Source organism: Dysidea avara, chromosome 10 (genome assembly GCF_963678975.1).
Source record: "Dysidea avara chromosome 10, odDysAvar1.4, whole genome shotgun sequence".
Lineage (NCBI taxonomy): Eukaryota > Metazoa > Porifera > Demospongiae > Dictyoceratida > Dysideidae > Dysidea > Dysidea avara.
The window spans coordinates 11,985,456-12,006,649 of NC_089281.1; the positions used below are offsets into that span (position 1 = coordinate 11,985,456).

Below are 21,194 nucleotides of genomic sequence, written 5' to 3' on the forward strand. Positions count from 1 at the left end.
TTTAGAGTCTATGCATCACATGATGTGTATATGTTTATGCATGAGTAGTCTATACACAAAATATTGGTAACCTTAGCAACATGCCATAATAATATTAAATGTATGTATATTCATGTTGACCCTCTCTATAACTGTGTGAATATTAGTAGTCACATTAACACTACTTGTAATTTACTGCTGCCATTGGACTGCATGTGCTTGCCATCGCAGTGTGCATGTGTGTGTCCAGGTTACACCAAGTTGTTGCTTTTTTGAGTAAGAAACTTTACCCCAGTATAGAAATATAAGTCAGATATATACTAAACTGGAAAACTTGGTACAGTACAGGACCGGACATGCATGCATGTGGCAGTTAGATAGTCTCTAGCTCCATATCATGTCTATAATCTTGGAAATCAGTGGCCATGGCAGTTTAAGGAGTTTCTGAGTTTATGTAACCCTTTTGATAAAATATAGTCTTCTAAAGGTATATATTATTATTATTAGCGCTTTATCTCTATAGCCTTATATTGTAATTAAAAGAAACTACTATACCATATACATATGTCTACTCAGAAGTGTTTAGTATTCCATGAAGGTGGTTTGTGAAAAATGCAACATGATCACATCATCATTGTGGCCTCTGTCATGATGCATTCATAACTATAGATCTTATTGCAAACACAAAAATGTGAGCATAATAAAAAAAATCTTAAGAGATGCATGATTTATTTAATATAGCTTAAGACTAACAGCTGCAGCTAGTCGATCATGTTTGATTGGTTAATTGATTTTTTCAACTCCATACAATCAGTTATAGCTGTTGTTCCCTGTAGGAGACATTAAAGTATATGGACCCATAGAGTGCTGTTCTTAAAGAAATAATAAAGCTCTGTTTCCTTCCCCTACAGCGGAGGGAGTTTACAAAATTGTTGTATATGGACATACAATACTACAAAAACTGACAACAGTATTATAGTAAGTACAACACATGATAACCAATATTATAATTAGCTACCAACAAGTTCAGCAGTTACAAACAAGACAATAAATTCTGGTAATGGTATATAGCTGGTGCACTGCTCCACCAATGGGATGCTTTATGTCTAAAGAAATGCTGTGAGAAGGTAAGATCATACCAGACTCCAAGAGGATATGTCTGGCTAGGCTCCAAGAGGATATATACATCTGGTGTAATGGTACCGGTGAAACATATATATGACACAAACAGAAGAGGTATTGTAGTGGTAGTAAATACCGCAATAGATGATGACGATCCGGAAATCTAAATTCATTACTAAACAATTAAACAGGAGTCATAACAGACGTGCTAACTGTTAAGTCACAGACTTGGCTATAGACTGAATTAGGGATTAAATGTCCACTAGTATATCTGCAGGTATAGGCAACCTCTCTTGTTTTACTACTTTTTGATCCCTAATCCAACTTTAAAATTCCTAATTTTTCCTTATATTGTAAATTGGCTACTGACAGTGATATTCCACATGTACTGATCTACGAAAGTGGCTCATACATGAATTTTACTCATTATTATTATTAGGACTGTGTTACATACAACCAAGTACATGTACATACCAATGGGACAGCCTAACAACAGGGCAAGGCATAATAGCTATATACAGTGCGTAGTCATCACACTGTGCTTAACTTAAGAGAATACTATGTGCAGTAGCTATACTCACAGCGGTGCATTGTAAATACCAGTTGTATAACAGTGTTATGCAATTGCATTATTTCCAGATCAGTATAATCCTCTGTATGTGATTTCTACAACAGGAATAAGGGTTTGAAACTGACTGCTATATTAGGGTAAGGGACTGCTTGCACAAGATGGACATCACAGGACTGATTTAGCAACTATAATTTCTTTGTGTGGTACTATATATGGTCATTCTTCCAGATACCCTGCAAACCTTTTTGTGAGTATGCAGTGAATGTGTGTGTATATGTATTGTGTAAACGTAAAAATTGAAATGACAACAGGGCTATAACATGCATTATAGAGAGGAAATATTTGAGGTTTCAAAGTTATTAATAAGTAGATCTATGTATGGCATGGCTAACGTACACATATAAATCAATACAAATACTAAATAACTACACAAACACTTTAAAAATTACAATAAAGTTCTAGTGTTTAGTCAAAGTGATCCCACAGTGAAACAAAGTCCATGTTATCCAATACAAGATACAAATTATACACCTCCAATTTAGATAACTTTCCTTTTGCCAAACGGTAATTACCACATAAAAATAATTTCCTATGAGAATATTTCTTCTCCAGTCCTGTTCTGAACTCTCTTGAATTAACTACAGCACCAGCTTGTATATGAACATGGCAAGTTATGAGGTTCCAAGAATTTTCTATATATAAGAGAAGCAATGCCATTTTGGATGACAAAGTGCACACTTAAAATCACATGCACCAGTCCACCATGAGCAGATAATGTGCTCATGAAACTGTCAGAAAGAGCTAATTTATCTGATTGAATGCACAACTCTTGCAAGTTGCAATTCACTGTTGGTGATATCTGGTTACCTATACCTATATACCACAAATATATCAGCTTCTCATAAATGTGGATAACATCAATATTTTCTGTAAAACAATGGATAAGTAATGGAAAGTTGGATAGCATCAACGTGTTCAACACACTTATTGCAATCCTTATCACGGTATGCTTCCAGTGCTTTCATCTTTATGCATTTCTGGTGTAGACTGATAATGCTTTGCTTAGATTGGTCATCTCCTTCAAAACATTGCAAACAACATAGTTCTACAGCTAGATAAGTTAGATGTAAATCAACTAAAAAAAAAAGAAGTTTCCTACAACTGTACACAATTCTCCACTAGCTCAACAGAAACTCCTATAATGTTTAGATCTTCTAGCTTTTGACAATAAGTAGCAATCACACGTAAACCTTGCAGACTTTTCAAACAGTTAACATTCTTCAGTAAACCAAGTTGTTGCAAGTTTGGGCAAGCCCATTTGGTTCTACTTTGGGTACTTAGAGATAATGAGTTACTCTCTAGAATTCCTATGGATATAATTACATGAAAATAACAAGGAGAAAACATCCTGACCACCTGGTAGACTCCTGTAAGCATTCGAGCGTAAATCGGATGGCTGCAGGTTCGAGGCTACCTAGGTCCAGTCATGGATTTTTTCTCCCTTCTCCAACTTTTCAAACACACCTAATGTAGCTAAAGTCTTTGAGCAGGCTGTAGGACCAGGTGTCCTACAGACCTTCAGCACTTGTGCTGTAAAGCATTAATAAATAAGCTAGTGTCCATTTGGTTCTACTTTGGGTACTTAGAGATAATGAGTTACTCTCTAGAATTCCTATGGATATAATTACATGAAAATAACAAGGAGAAAACATCCTGACCACCTGGTAGACCCCTGTAAGCATTCGAGCGTAAATCGGATGGCTGCAGGCTCGAGGCTACCTAGGTCCAGTCATGGATTTTTTCTCCCTTCTCCAACTTTTCAAACACACCTAATGTAGCTAAAGTCTTTGAGCAGGCTGTAGGACCAGGTGTCCTACAGACCTTCAGCACTTGTGCTGTAAAGCATTAATAAAAAATAAAAAAATTAATAAAAAAAAAAAAAAAAAAGCAACAGCTATTTGTTCTAGGTTATCAGAGTAAAACACATCACATCTACAAGCATTGAAGTGTGTCACAAAGTCAATTCCTCTGTTCAAAAGATAATCTTGTACTTTACAACTCCAAATCATAGTAGCCTTGTATAATGCATTACCATCACCAATGGTATGGTCAGTAAACACTAAATTTTTCCAATCCTAAAAAACCACAATTCCTGGTATTTACAATTAGTTATGTGAAGTGGTGACCAATAAACTGATATTCGTAAATGGGAAACACAGCAGAAAAACCAATGATAATGTTTAAACAGTCATACACTTTAAGAAGGCCAGTGTAAGCAGTTGATTGTGACCTTAAAGGTATCCACTTGAAAAATGCATCACCTACATAAAAGTAATTCTTCCTTACAACAATGTTTAATCCATACGGTATTAGTTTGAGTCGTATCCACTCATTTAGCAAACAATATGCAATGCTTCGGCAAATGAAGAATCTTTCACTTCTGCTCTGATCGTAAGTTCCTTGATGGTAACCAAGGGCAGGATGTCCTACAACCTGAAGCATGTACTTAATGTCATCTTTTGATATCCACAAAATATCTAAATTAGTGTTGTAGTCTCATAGATTCCATGACTTTCCATAGTTGGACATGACTCAGTTTAACTAATGGTAAACTAATATCATTACAATGCTGTAGTAGTGGTTGGACAGGTACTCTTTTGGTGTGCTATTTTGTAGTCTGGTGCGGTCGCCCCTTCCTGCAAGCGAAGGGACGGCCGCGCCAGACTTTGTGCACAATGAGCACATTTGTCCTCGCATTTGTCACATGTTGATTTGGAAACGATACTATTTTCACATGTCTACCAAACCATAGATTATATAATCTATGGTAGTCTGCACTTCGTTCCATCGCTGACTACTTCATAGGCTGTATCTTACAGTATAAATTTTGCAAGAAGCAGTCACACTATATTATAGGTGGGGACTATTCTACGGAACGGAACGGAATGATGGACTAAACCACGGAACGGAACGCTTTCTCAAATTGAAACTTGCAACTTACCATTGCTGAAACTTCCCTTATAAGTTAGCAGTGGCATCTCCAGTGGGTGGTTAAACATAAGATAAAAAGAATTAACGGATCGATTGTGGGTTTTTGTTGGTTGTTATTAGTAACGAAGTATTATTGTGGGATGGGCTGTATCAGTGATGTTCATCCATACGGAAGGGAACTTTATGTGAGCTGTTTTTCTTATTTAGACTTTAGAAAACAGTCTGGGCCGGTCTTTCAAGTCATAAATCAGTGTATAAATAAAGCAAGCAGGAAGATACTGGTAACAGGAAAGAGCCAGCTGAATTAAAACTTGAAGAATTTTGTGCAGTGTGTGAGGAGCAAATATTTTGGCAGACCGCAAGGAGGGTATATTCTGCAAACATCACTGAAGTGTATGCATGGAGTTATTTATATATTAACAGCTGGTGCAGTGGACTAATGCCGTATTCAATAGTGAGCTGATTTTATCTGTTGCAGAATTCAAGGATGTGTCTGACTGCTAGCCTTGAATCAGGCTAAATTCCAAAACTCCAAGATCAGCCAAATCTCTATTATAAGCCGCATGTGAAACCATGCCCATAGCCACCAGGCAAACGTGATTTGGACCAGGATGTGTGTGTAATTTCAATGTATCTAGTCAGACCTGAAATGGAACACTCACATTAATTACATACTACCTAAGAATCCTAGGATTTCTTAAGTGTAACATTTCACATGCTTCACTTCAAACAAAACAGGTTAAATTTGTTTGTCTATTTTCAAGTGATTCCCAGTCCAGCTGGTCCATGAAATTACAATGGGATCACATGTATTTGTTACAGTGCGGGCTGTCCTGTGTTGGATCTACTCTAGAGTTGAGATTTCAAGGTAGACTCACTGCCAATGTACTGACACTAGTACTGTTGTAGCATGTTTAAGTGGAGGACAAATGAAATAGTAATGCTAGATTATTTATGTATACAAATTTTTCATAATGAAATTGATATCCCATTTTGATTTGTACTTCCACTTTGCAACATATTCAAGAGCAAGAAGCTACCACATTTAATCTCCAACCACTGTCATTAATTAACCAAGATCTCACTAGTCTGTAATTCACCTTACTGTAGTGATTTTATTGATTCATCTGTATGTTTTCTTCATTTTCCTTTGAAGTTGTACCAAGAGTTCATAATAAGGTGGAGAGTGTCTAACTTGAATGCATTCACCAAACACCCTGCTTAAAGTAACACCTCGGCCTTATTTCAGAACAAAGGCTTTACCTTCTTCAGCAACACTAATCAACAGTTTTCTATCCCCCAGTAAAGGTGTTGATTTGATGAAAGGTGAACTATACGCAGGGTGTTTGTACAGGCCATACTGAGAGTTAGACACTCTCCCCCATACAAATCAGTATTACGAACTCTTGGTTGTACAGTATAGGTAAACAAATGGTTGATTGAGTGATACCTCACTCAATCAACCATATATTCTGTTTATTAGACTGAATAAAGTCATGATTACCTAAACAATCACTTAATTAATGTTTTATAATTATCCTATCCATTTTCCTGGAGGTTCCACTGATAAAATGCAATTTCAGCAATGATAGCAGCTAGCCAAGCTGCAAGTTGATTCAGAAAGCATTCCATTCTGTAAAATAGACCCCATCCAGAATTCAACTCAGTACTCAGGCTGAGATATCTGACAATAGTCCACTACTCTGTTAATGAATCATTGATGTTCACACAATATAGCCTCCTTGAGGTATCTGAATGTTTGCTCCTCACACACTGCACAAAATTCCTTTAGATTCTACTTAGACTGAGTTGATTCAGCTTGTCACCATACTTGTTTCCTTTGTAGTGTAGCTATACACATACTGATTTATGCCGATTAGAAAGGCTGGGCCTCAAACTGTACATTCTAAAGTCAAGTAAGCAAAAATAACTCACATACTAGTAAAAACAAGTCATGCATTAAGTTCCCTACTTGATATATCCGGAGATGAACACACTGAGTCAGCTATTCCCACAATTAGTACTTCGTTACTAATGACAACCAACAAGAACCCACAATCGATCCTTAAATTCGTTTTATCTTTCTTGGGGGTACGTTTAATTACCTGCTGGAAGTGCCACTGATAACTTGTACAGCAATGGTAAGCTGCAAGCTTCAATCTGAGAAAGCATTCCGTTCCGCAGTTTAGTCCATCATTCCGTTCCGTTCCGTTCCGTTCCGTAGAATAGACCCCACCTATATTATATAAGGTAAATGCGGGTATTTCCGGACAGCGCACAATTCCGGACACTTCGTGTATAGCACCCAAGAATGAATCAACTAGAACACACTTTTCGATTTTATAATCCCTATAAGAATAGCTATTCACAGCAGAAATTTCAAGGCAATCCGTTGTTTCGTTCCTCGGCTAGCTTGATAAAGGTACCAAAGTGTCCGGAATTGTACGCTGTCCGGAAATACCCGCATTTACCTTACAAGCCGGTGCGTCCCCATGCAGTTTCAGCACACTACACATGTGACAAATGCGAGGACAAATGTGCTCATTGTGCACAAAGTCTGGCGCGGCCGCCCCTTCGCTTGCAGGAAGGGGCGACCGCACCAGACTACAAAATAGCACACATTATCATCATATTGATTTATGGCGATTATGATAACAGTACAGTTTGATATCACAATGTACCCTGGTGTATGTAGCTATTCTGTTATTATTATTATTATTGTTATTAGCACTTTACAGTGACCAGCACTGAAGATCTGACAGCTAATTCTGCACAAATTTGCATGAAAACTGACCAGAGGCGTAGCTAAGGGGGGGCAAGGGGGGGCATTTGCCCCCCCATCACTAAATGATTTTTTTTTAAACCTTCGTCACAAGTTTACCAGTATTAAACTGACACGCAAATGACTGTAAATTATGTACACTACTACGCGGTATCACCAGGGGTTGCTAGTGAATGCGCACACAACATTCAACTCGCTCGTGAATCCATCGAACGAAAATATTAGACACATACTTCTATATTTAGCCTAGATTACTCGCGTGATAGAACATTTTTGAATCTAAAAAGAGTGACCCGCTTCTCCACGGCAGGAGTCACAACTCACAAGTGACAAAGGAGACCGGATGATGCTACGAACCTACTGTCTACGAGGTGATAAAGTGTTAGCTAAATAAATGTACCAAGTTTATTTTATCGAGTCGATCACACTGGACCTTTGTACGTACGGCAGTGCAGTCTGTTTTTACTTTGTCAGTCAGTCAGGTGGATCAGTCAAGCTTACAAATTCTGCTAGCAAGACAGGTGGGATTTCGTGCAATACATGGCATTTGAATTTCGCTGAGTGGAGTGAGTGAATACGTCATCCTGTCAGCAGTGTGCTAGGACTGCAGCACAGGCTGTGGCTAACGTAAAGTAACCTGTATTTGTACTAAAGTATTAGCTCTACCGGACTGTGGATGAATTTGTTGGAGTACAGTTGTGGCACGTGCGATGATGCTCGACGAATATAGCTACCTTGATTGGAAGCAGTCAGTTCTGAAATGGTTACGTAGCTAGTTATTTCAGCTGTAATAATACAACACCGTATGTTGGCTAGCCCACCATTGGGTCATTAGCCTTTTTTGCAATTATGAATGATTTTGAGTGTTTCGTGGGGGCATGCCTGCCCCTCCATCACCTTCTGGCTAGCTACGCCCCTGAAACTGACAGCCTTTACTTTCTTTAAAGTGGAAAATGTTGGTTTAGCATTGTAAAATTTTACACTTCGGTTCTAGTTTTTATTGCATGACATGTAGATCATGATGCATGCTTTATATTCATGCAGTAAGTTTCATATTTTAAATGGTAGCTAAATAGTGTAATAATTGTTCTACGTGAGGGTTTGGAAAGGGGGTGCACCAGCTAGGGTAGTATATATGGAGCAGGGGGGTCCCCTTCCCCCCCAGAAGTTGAAGCTATTTCATATATCTCAGGACTAAAAATTATGATGTAGAGTGGTTTTATGCACAAATGTCTGCTTTCTAAGTGGACTACATTGATCAAGAGTCTTGAGGTATGAATGAGCCTAAGAATGGCAAACACTGTCACAAGACTATGTGACAATGGTGGATACAGGCATAGGCGGCGGAAAGGGTGGGGCTTATCCCCCCCTCAGAATGATATCACGTCGAAATTATCCTTGGAGTGGGGCTGAAAAATCGAGATACTCTAATAGAACAGTCACTCTAATAAAGTCACAGTATTAGAGCAGTGTTTAGTGAGTGAGCTATGTAAGGATTTTTATGTAGTTTATCAGCTATAAATGTGTAGCTGGTGAGGTGGGCAGCTATTGTCAGCTGGCTGTGACCTTTTTTTTTTGGTCTCACCTTACCAAACCAGAGGACAATGTAGTGCCTCAGTTCATTATCCACCCCTGGTCACCCTCCCCCCTATATCAACTACTTCCTCTGCCACTGGATACAGGGGGGTTGCAATGGTTTCGGTTGAATTCCCCTGAGGTGTGGAGCCAAAATCATCTGCAAAAAATTTGAAGTATGGGTGCCCATAATTTTCATCTTTCAAAGAACATTTCAATTCATATTTCTCCGTAAAATTCAGTAATTCTAAACTTTAAAATCTGTAAAATTCAGTAATTTAAATTTACAAAAATTCAGTCTTACGAAATACAAAAATTGATCAATCACAGACAAATTCAGTCTTGTCTGTGATTGATCAATTTGGTGACCACCTCCTAGGTTGCTCACATGGCCTGTTGCATATCCAATGCCATGATGCTTTGGCTACTGTTGTACATCATGCTCTACTCCAAGACCTCCTGGTGTTCTCCGGGAACAAGGTATTGCCTCTTCTGACCAGTCTTGTTCTGGGGACATTTATCACCCTGATTTCTCATTGGGTTGTCCAGTGTACTTTGACCTCTCTGTCAGGTGCACAACTCAGCCTGCTTTTATATCCTCTGCTGCTTCTCAGGCTGGAGTGGCTGCTGCTGCCGGTGAGGAAGCTAAGGGCAATGTTACCGATGATGGAGGTGACTTTATTCTCCTAGTATGTGAATCATTTGGTGTTTGGTCTCCTTTTGTTTTGTCCACTCTTTTTACAACTGCTGACCGCACTACAGTTAAAAATGGTTTGTCTCAGAAGTTGGCTAGGAGGCAATTGTTGCAAAGGTTATCAGTGACTTTATGGAAATACAATGCCAAAATGGTCCTCAGACACTATGCTCTTTGCTCGGAGGACACTATAGATTTTGGGTGTTTAGGTTTTATAATGTACTTAAGTAGGTGTAGCTTGTAAGTAGTTTAATTAGTGTGGTAGTATATAAATACTGGATGAAATTTATTTTAAAATTTACAAAAATCCGTAAATTAAAATTTCCTTAAATTTTCGTTACATCTGCTCGATCGTCAACTTTCAAACGTACAAAATTTCGGGCAATATTTCATCTTTCAAAAATAATTTCAGAGGTGGCCTACGTCGTTACCTACCCCTCGAATTCCCTCTGAAAATAGCGCGCGCCCCTGATTTGTTTACTTTTTTGAACGCTATGGAGAATAATTTTATTAAACGAACACATTAAGCAAATACAAAATAAAATAAACACATTAAACAGAGAGTCAAGCTGAACCTCTGCCAAGCGCAGTTCAGCAGAGGTAGTGGGGTGCTCCACAGGTCTCACGATCCTACTGACTCGTCAGGGATTCGCGATCGTGTGGGTGATAAAAGGCATCACAAGTGTTATACATGGTGTATTATATCCGGGGCTTTTTCTAACAGGCCAAACTTCATACTTTTGCCTTTGAAATCAGCTTTACGTCGTTCAACAGCAGGTAGTTACTTTTTGATCTCCGACTTAAAGCTAGGCTGTGGAACTCCCCTTCAAAAAGTCTGGATCAGTTATTGAAAAACTTTCTTAACCTGAAACCCCCTCTGAAAATTTCTAGATCCGCCTTTTATTTGCAAAACATTCTTAGTAGGCTAAGTGCGCTCATGCATGGGATAGCGGTGCTGCAGATGGCTAGTTTTCATATGGAGGATTCTCAATAGTGTTATGTGTGATGACTGTTCTATTAGAATATTTGACTGACTGCTCTATTAGAGTATCTTGTCTTGTATTATGTTTTTGAAGGGGTGGGGGCTGTGCCCCCCCACTGAGCTACTAATATTTCTGTATTGTATAACAATCCTATATGAGTGTATTTATCATAGTACTACCTGAAGAATGGGAACAGCAGGACACATTTAACAATTGAATGAATACAGAATCACACGTGTTGTGGAAGAAATACGAGCTAAGAGTATATGCAAGAATTGAAGATAACGTACCTTGCAGAAAAAAGACACTTTTTCATGGCACAAGACAAACAAATCTAAAACAGATCTATGAAGGAGGTGATAATTTTGACATGTGACTTAGCAGGGATGGTACATGGGGAATAGGCAACTACTTTGTAAATATCTATGCATCACATGCACGTGTATATACAGTTATAATTATTATTATGTAATGTACAAGACCTCAATAACGAGTATAAAGTACATAGCAGCTAAACTTAGGTAAGATTTAAAAGTGTTAATATTGTCAGTTTCTACAACATGATCAGGAAGAGAATTCCACAATCTAATAGTTCTGGGAAAAAAGAGTTCAGATAAGAATCAATTTTAGAGGGTATAAGTGTAAATATTTATTACTACTACTATGGGTGGAGTTAGGAGTGATTTTAAGGATGTGATCGTAAGGGATGCCTTTATATATGCATGAGTAGAATGACATGCACCTAAAGTACAAATGCTGTCTGGTAACCATAGCAACATGCCATATATGCATGTATATTCATGTTGAATCTCTCTAACTGTGTATGTGAATACTAGCAGTCATATTAACATTGCTTGTAATTTACTGCTGCCACTGAGCTGCATGTGCTTCCTGCAGGGAATAGCAGGTATAACTGATTGAATGGAGTTGAAAAAATCAAAAATGATCGACCGACTGTTATAGTCTTAAGCTATACCAAGTTGCATAATTATATTAAATAATGATGCAAAAACTATGCATCTCAGCTATACTTAATGTTTTCTTTACTTCATACTCACATTTTTGTGTTTGCAATATGATTTATAGCTATCATGACAGATGCCACAATGACGATGTGATTATGTGACATTTTTTACAAACCACCAGCATATTAAACACTTCTAGCATGGTATAGTAGTTTCCTTTAATTACAACTGTGCCATATATCAGACTATATAGAGCTATATACCTTTAGAAGGAAATTCTATTATATCAAAAGGGTTACACATACTTGTAGAAACCCCTTAAAGCAGTCACTGCTTTCCAAGATTATAGACATGACACGATGGCAGACAATACAGTATATGGGCATGCAATACAACTGCAAAAACTGACAGCAGTATAGTAAGTACAAGTATACAACACATGACAACAAATAGTAGTAGTATTTTATTATAATTGCAGAACCTTGCACAGTGAGTATCAATGCAAAATCAATAAGCAAAATCACACACATAATTGAAATTCTATAATTCATTTAGTAGTAGATTATTAAACTCTAAGGTGAGCGAACAGTCACTGGTTTTAGGTTGTTCCAAAGTTTGGTAGTGAAGGGCAAGAAACTAAATATGTATGAATTAATTCTCATAATAGGTATGGTAAGCTTGTTGTATTCATGCCCTCTTGTAATTCCTCTGTTAAATGTAATGTATTCTGGTAGTACAAGATCTACAATTTCATGAATAATTTTATACATCATTTGAAGTCTTAATATATTTCTACGATGGTTTAAACTGTCCCTTTTTTAAGGTGGTAAGCATTTGTGTCACACTACTAGTTGAGCGAAAATCTCCAGTCACAAATCTTGCAGCCTGCCTTTGAATGGCTTCCAACTTATCAATATAACATTGTGTATGGGGGCCCAGGCACAAGTAGCATACTCCAAGTTAGGACACGCATATATTTGGTAGGCTTCGGCTTTCACTTCCTGTTGGCAAGAATAGAGATTTCTTCTTAGGAAGGATAGAGAATTATTTGCCTTCTTACATACCAAGTTTACTTGTGTGTTAAAGCTAAGTTTGGAACCAATCATAACACCTAAGTATCTAGCTTCATTTACAGACTTTGATGGTTGGCCATATAGTAAATATGAGTAGTTTATGATATGTTATAGTGAGATCTGTAAAGTTTTACACTTATTCATGTTAGACATCATTTACCACTTACTTGCCCATTCTTGTAAATTTTGCAAGTCTTGCATTGATGTACACTAGGAACAACAAGGGACCTAATACAGTCTCTTGAGGTACACTACTATAGTAACACCTACTGGGGTTGACGTAGAGCCATTATATATAACCCTTTGGGTACGACCTTTGAAATCCACTGGAGAATAGGTCCTAGAATACCATAATAATGTAACTTATGCAGCAAAAAGTGGTGAGATGTCAAAGGCTTTACAGACACTGAGAAAAGTTTAATATTCAATGTCCTGAGAATAGCCTTAAATGCATAAATGCATGCACTGATTAAATAAACTTCTCACACATCATTGTGTTGACACAAATTCCTCTCAACATGCATGGGCCTATCGCACACTAATGCAAACAAGATATTAAAATATGGTTGTAGTAAGACTGCTCAGGGTCATTCATTTGAGCTATAAGCTAAACCTTACATTTCACCATTGTCCAAACATGGATGATAACCATAATAAGGTTAATATGAAAACAACTGACAGACTCACATATTTGACACTTTAGAATTCATATCATTGAATGCAACAAGCCAGGCTTACTTGTATTATAATTAATAGTTTATCAGTCGCAGTGTCCATCCAGTCTGGTGTTCATCATTGCTATTCTGGGCTCTTATTAGAAAATATTTAACAAATTACAATTGGAATTAATTGAAATAATAGTAGCTCTCAGTGCAGTATGGTCTGTAACGAAAATTTTGGTCTGGGGCAAAAATCAATCTGGCCGGATCATTTTCAGTCGACCAAATTTAGCCTGCCCATACCATTTTTGGCATCCAAAACTGACCAAAATTGGTCAGGCCCAGATTTGGTTGACCACATGCACCCTGGACCAATTTGGTTGAACACTCGGACCAATTTTGGTCAACCAAAATCAGTCTGGGTGGACCAACACTATCTTGTTTATGATGGATCACTGCAGCCAACTTAGCTACAGCTAGCTATTCTCATTTATAAACTTGAACTGATAATGAGCATGCATGGGTGTTTACCGCTGCCATGAGATGCTTATTCAGACAAGCAGTATGCAGATGGAACGTCAGAAGACTATTATTTGGAAGAAACTGAGCTGCGAAGTTTGCAGTTGTTGATGGAGAGATGTATTTCTCTCCATTGACAACTGCAAACTTTGCAACTTTCTTCCAAATAATTCTTTCACAGTTCCATCCGCATACCACTTGTCTGCAGTAAGCATCTCATGGCAGCACTAAACACCCATGCATGCTCATTATCGGTTCAATCTTCATATATGAGAATAGCTATAGCTAAGTCGGCTGCAGTGATCCATCACAAACAAGATAGCTATATCATTGGCTACGTGTGTTGGTCCACCCGGACCAATTTTGATCGATTTTTCAAAATTGGTCCAGGGTACTTGTGGTCAACCAAATTTAGGCCGAACCACTTTTGGTCAGGCCGGACCAATTTTGGATGACAAAAATGGTCCAGCCAGACTAAATTTGGTCAACCAAAAATTGGACCAATTTTGTTATCCAAAATTGGTCTGGCCGGACTAATTTTTCCGTAACAGGTCATGGATGGCCTTATTAAGATACTGTAACTATGTAATTAGAATAATAGAAGCCTTAACGATAGAGAGAAAGCCACCGTCTGTATTCATGCATCATTAAAGTGGTTTCACGCAGTTCAGCTGGTAGAAGCCATGGAAGGTGTGTAATGAATGCTATATTATAGAACACAGATTAGTTGAAAAGATCGTTTTACAGTAATTTCCAGTTTAAAATTGGGGGTTTGACCGAACCCCCTCTGGGTACGGGCCTGAGCTCTAATCTGGAGCCATAGCAGCCATGGTAGCTGTTAAGTCACAGTGGAGTCCACACAGGTAGAACAAAAATCAATCAACAATTGAGTGCTCAAGAGTCCATGCTTGTGTTGCTAAATTGATTTGGTTAGTATGTCAAATATTTGATATTTGATTAGTCCGTGGATTAGTGGAGGCCAGTAAAGGATTAGTCTGCTTATATCCACCATTGGTCCATCACCATCAACTACAATGGGAGGATATATAATCTGCCTGCTTCATTTGTTGGAGTTTACTGTTATCAGAAACAAAATTGGAAACAAACTACAGCCGAAAATTCATTAAAACAGCAGCTGGTCCAGAGCAGATTAGCCTGGCGGGATAGTGTCATCAGCTAGCACACTGAACCAATAACCTATCTGTAGTTTGGAGCTATATATTAGAAATAACAATGACCCAAGAGAATTTCCTTGACTAGCAGAATACCACCCAACATTGAATGATTGTCAAGCAGAGAATTGCCATCAAATTTCTTTACACAGTGAATCCTTTCACTTAAATAATTCTGAAACCACTTTAACACGTTTGACCAAGTGAGTAAACTATCCATATCAAATGATCCTTAGCGACGGTTGCAACTTACAAGGATTTTGGCTAATAAATCCAGTGTAATTCAAGCTGGGTTAGGAATTCCTTCAAAATTAACCTGACTTGCTTTTCTAGTATAGGGTTTGCATTTGATCAGATGACATTGATTGATTTGGTAATGGGATAGACAGCTTTAGCTGATAATATACACCAGGGAGCTGAAACAATGTACAATTTATATATACTTACACCAAACTTAATGTAGCTATAGAGTAAATTTAGATAGTATTGGTCCAGCCATGACAACCAAATTAAACAATCTGTTAGAAATACTATGTATTATTAAATTGAGTCTGATTCAATGATTTGTTGGGGTAATTACGAATGGTCAGTGGAGACTCAAGAAACTCATCTGGTAAGGCCATACCTATTGGATTTTATGTTGCACGGGCTCGACCGACTGCCTTTTTTCATGACCTGAAATGATAATGATAATCATGTGATATAGGATCACGTGTGCTAAGATGGTCAATCTCGTATATGCTAGTGAAAATCAGCTATTGGGATAACCAGGCTCCTCTAGGGATTAAACTCTTCAAAAGGTTGAGCTTTAATGGGGAAGATACTCCAAACGAAATAGTTCTTATATTCAAGAGGTTTGATTCATTGTACAGCAATACATTATGGTGCTGCAGAACACCCTATATGTTTCATTGACGTTTTTTGTAGTTGTTGCTCTTTTTGTATGGTTCATAGCTAATACTTTAATTTTCTATTATGTACTAATTATTATTATCATTATCAAATCGACCTACCTACCCAAATTTTCTGAGGTTTTGCCCGCGCAACATAAGATCCAGTAGGTATGGCCTAAGTTGTTGATGACCATGGTACCCGAATAATGTGGAGGCCTCATACCGGCATTTCCTCCATGATCGGCCAGTCTACTGGGTCACATGCGCTGTGGAGATTTCTGTACAGTAAACATCCGGAAAGCTCTCAAACCGTACGTGGTCCCCAATTCGCTAGGCTATAAATTTGCGGCTTCTAGATTAGTACATGCCGTACGTGATAAGCGCGGGAATCCCAGATGAATCCCTAAGATGGCGGTACAAGCCGCGCAATGTGAGACATAGTGACTAACGGATTGGGATTGGTAGCGGAAAAGCTGTTGAACTTGCTAAGCAAATATGGATAAAGGTAGACTATACTTGTATGAAAACTAGGTGCATTGTTTGTTCTTCCTTTTACCTTTTCACGAAGAGGGCGTGCCGCGCTCAGTTTCACGCATCAGTGTTCGCTCCACTCACTGTAAGAGTGTAGTTCAACGTTTTAGGTATGTAAATAAGAGAAATTACCATCGGAAATTTTACAAAATAACAACTAGCTACTATTACCTCTGGTTAATTCACGCGGCGAATGACGCGAAATTCAGTACTTCTGGCGGAGCGCGCCGGCTCTGGCCAGCCACACAGTATCACAGTTCTCTAAATAACTTCATTTCTGAACCTTCAAGATTTGATAGAGGTACCAGGGAGGCGTTAGTAAGATGCTTTGTGTATTCCACAAGTCAAAGTAACACTGGTAAAAGGTTATCATAAATTTTGCATTTTCATAACTGCACGTCAAAACATGCTGGCTATTGGGATTTGTCAAATGAAGCCATAAAATTTTTTCACGACACTGAATTTCACCCTTAGTTCTTAGGAATTATACATCAAAAACAATCTATATCATCTTAATGCACTTGTCAATTTCATCCCCCCCGAATACAGGGGATTTGACAAATCGTGGTGTCAAATTCCCCACTACTGGGGCAAAATCGGCTGTCAAATCCCCACTATGTCCCCACCCCCATAGTAGGGGATTTTGACAACACCTCAAGGATGACTAAGCGCATATTTCATGCATGTGACTAGTAATAAACCTGCCCTGTAGCTAGTAAAATTATAGCAAGTGCGATTTTATTGTTTAGAAATGCAACCACCAAAAATCGCTCAGTGAATTGGACAACTGTCAATTGCCCCAGGGGTGGGGACAAGAAGCAATGTCAAATCCCCACCTGGGGTGTGGGGACGCCCGGGGGTGGGGCATGAAATTGACAAGTGCATAACAGCCTTAGCTTGGCTGAACTGATTAAAAAACCTCATCGACAGCCATTTTCCCTTTCCCTATAGCAAAATACATGTATTTTACACAATAATACAAAACGCAAAAGTACAAGTATTAGCACTCATAATCTCTACAGCACAATATACAACAAAAGAAAGCCCTTGAATTACTCTATAAAATACCACCCGACTTTTGTTGTAATGCTACCATAGTAACATTTATTCACTGTTGATTACAACATAATATGTGCTCCATACAAAACTCCATTGAAGAATTTAATTACTCTAGTGGACAAACCCCGAAAGTAAAACTTGTTACCCTTGACCAAATTATCCAAACTTGGTATCATACGATGTGTTGGAGTTTACTGATTAAGAATCCACCCGAACTGAGTGGTTAAATGGTTATTTTACAAAGATGCATTACAAAAAGTATGAAAAAACAGGGTTTTTAAGTGTATTAGTACGCGCCTCAATTTTGCCATACAAGACTCCCTCCTGCTTTTTCCTTTGTCCCAGCACACTCTATCAAGACTCACAGTAGTGAGGCGCGCGGCCAATAAACTACAAAGCGCACGCCCAATTAAAAGATGCACGGCCACTACTGTGAGTTATTTACGTGTAGGGACAGTTTTGCAATATTAGCCCTGGATTATGCAACATCTCTCAATAGGTTTGTAGTGTGTTACATAATTTAAAAAAAAAAAATTTCATAGTAGTAGTTTTCTTGCGACCAGTATTAAAACGCGTATTTAGACATATTTCGCTTTATTTCTCAACCTTGTGTTACACCTAGCGTCACCTTATACCAGTCAACTTACCCACATTTGTACAGTCCATCTAGCACTGACATTATCTAATCCTGGTTTGTTCATACGCGTATTTTCTTCGATCAAACCTCTAATCCCTACAATAACTTTTAGAGACATGATGTGAACACAAGTCCTAATGTCTGATTAACAAGTTGTAAAAGCATGTAGAACCGTAAGTTCCCTAGGGAAGGTGTTTTAAGCAGAAATCTTTTAAACTCCATTTAGTGCCACGCCTCATGCGTGCATTGATAATTGGCAGATGTCTTATAAACAAGTGTGAAAGTGTCAAGAACGTAGCATCACTAGAGAAGGTGTTCCAAGCATAATTCTTGTTGCCACACCACACATGGTGTATTAAAATAACTTGTGTGTTCTGGTGGTGCTCAAACCAGCTTGTTACATAGCATTACCCACCCAACAGCAAGTAGTCACTCCCATTGTGGCTTTCGTCATGCATGTCACTTAATTAATACACATGCTACATAACAAAATGTACCATGAAACCACCTAACTTCAAAGCCAAATTCCAGGGTACATATCTTATAAACCCTGGCTGGCCATGGTACATTTAAGTTAAACCATGGCTGGCTATGGTACATTTAAGTTAAACCATGGCTGGCTATGGTACATTTAAAATAAACCATGGCTGGCCATGATACATTTAAATGTACCATGGCCTTGATATATCTGATGAGGTAACGTTGTTTGTTTTTATAAGAATCCTGGCAGTATTCAATTGTGGGAGTTTATTATTACTCACATGATGAAAACCATGAACCCGATTTTGCATTCTGCAGCACTCATACGAAGGCGATTCGACACCCTTACCACCCTATGAGTTGACAAACGGAAGTTTAAGGTGAGAACTAGTGTCATGGTTAATTTACAACCGCGTGTCCGCTTGTTTGATTACGTACCACGCCCACTTTTCGTATATCACGAGGTAACCACTCTACAGTGAAGCTTACCCCTCTGGATGTTTAGAAAACATTGTAAACAGTGGTTAAACGATGTAGCAACTTTGAAACACTTGTTAAATCGCAAAATTGAGTGTTTCCGTGATATTCATAGGATTTTCCCGTTTATGTTAACAAACGTAACTGCAACGTTACTTGCTGCTGACCCATAATCGAATTTTACAAGACTCTCTATATAATAAATCCAGCGAGTTGCCTCGTATTGGCTTGGGTGATTAGTCGCCCACCACATTAGGCTATTAGCCTACATGGTACATATCAGTTGTATCACGTGCCCTCGTGATTTGCCTGATATGTACACCCACGCTCTCGGGCCTAACGGCCCTCGAGCTTGGGTGTACATATCAGGCAAATCACTCGGGTACATGATACAACTATTACATATATCACATTAATTGTTTGTGACATTAACAATAAAATTCTGACAATAAAATGGGATAGTTAGTCCCATCACAACTGTACGCCTCATCCTGGAAATTCAGAAGATTATAATCAACTGAAATATAATGCCAAGATCTTACCAGGCCTCATCGTCCACATACACTTGACAATTGAGAACTAAAGAACACATATAACATTGTATAATTCCTCTGTCTATATAAACTTACTCCCCTGAACCTTGATCTTAGTTGCTTAGTTACATATGTACCACTGCTAGTGAGAGAACCACATGCTATGACCAAGTACCCTGTACCTGTAAAATTGAATACAATACAGCTAAAAATCTCACTTTTTTTCGCAAATGACAGATTTGGGGATCTGAAAATTCATCACACCCTTGAGGTAATACAAAAATTTCTTAGTATACACAGACTGACCTGAAGATCCTCAACGTCCTTGATGTTACTACAGTCCACGTACACTTGACAATTGAGAACTAAAGAACACACATAGCATTATAAAATTTCTTAGTCTACTTACCTCCTGAACCTTGATCTTAGTTGCCAAGTTTAGAGCTCTAGCCAAGTTACGTATGTAGCACTGCTAGTAAGAGAACCGCATGCTATGACCAAGAACCCTGTACCTGTAAAATCGACAGGCGGGCATTAAATACAAAACAACTAAAAATTTGTCGCTTTTTACGTAAATGACAGATTTGGGGAACTGAAAATTCATCACACTCTTGAGGTAATGCGTTTGAGGATTCACAAGTTGGCGCAGCAGTGACCTTACTACACAGTGTCCTGATTAGACAGGTTTTACTGTACATAAAGACCAGTATGCAATGTGAAAGTATTTTATTGTACAAGCATCATGTACATTACCTTACTTCTTCCACCTACAGTTCCGGGACTTCTAAATTGGTACTACAGTGACAATGCTGAAAGCTGTTTGGCCTGTACTAGTACACCTTTACAGTATGTTCACATTAGCACAGTAGCACGGTTTAGTTCGACTCGGTTCGGTACTGCCCAGTATTGCCTCTGTTCACACTACGCAGTCTCGCTCGCTAAGTCACCCGGTTTCCATAGGCGCACAATTAAATATTAATTAATTTGCTTACTAAAATTGGATGCAGCTCTTGCCCTTCAAGTCTCTTGTGCTGGAATTCTTTCATTTCAACAAGACAGCAATAGATAGGTGGCCGTGTAGAGCTGCAGAAATCGTGCCCGTGAATCGAAGTGTGTGAAACAGTAACTGGCACGATGACAAGTAGTTCATAACTGTCCCTAGGCTTTCTTTCGTTCCGAACCTCGCGTCGAACAGTGTTTCTTCATTGCATGTTGAGTTTATAAAATTACTATTTTGTGCGCCTGGTGAGTAATTATCGTACCGTACCGTGCTGGCCTGGTTCAATCGGATGGGCTGGCTCGGTTCAGTTGGGCCCGGTACAGACGGTGTTCACATTGCACTTTTTATCGAGCCGTACCATTCCGAACTGTGCTACTGGGCTAGTGTGAGCAGACAGCAGGGTGAAGTTTGCAAAATGGTCTATAGTTTATTTTAATGCACTTTTGGATTGTCCTATACGCCTAAAACAATATTCCACCTGCTGGACAGATGTCAGCCT

At 38.5% G+C, this 21,194-nt stretch overlaps 1 protein-coding gene across 1 annotated transcript in view; it reads left to right on the forward strand.

The window, feature by feature from the left end:
• The first annotated feature begins 16,368 nt into the window (after positions 1 to 16,368).
• The window catches only part of LOC136236750 (sacsin-like), a 39,636-nt gene continuing 34,810 nt past the window's right edge, over positions 16,369 to 21,194 (forward strand). The window contains exon 1 of the mRNA XM_066026993.1: positions 16,369 to 16,483. Coding sequence (XP_065883065.1) covers positions 16,474 to 16,483 — 10 coding nt within the window. The 5' untranslated portion in view covers positions 16,369 to 16,473. The remainder of the gene's footprint in view (positions 16,484 to 21,194) is intronic.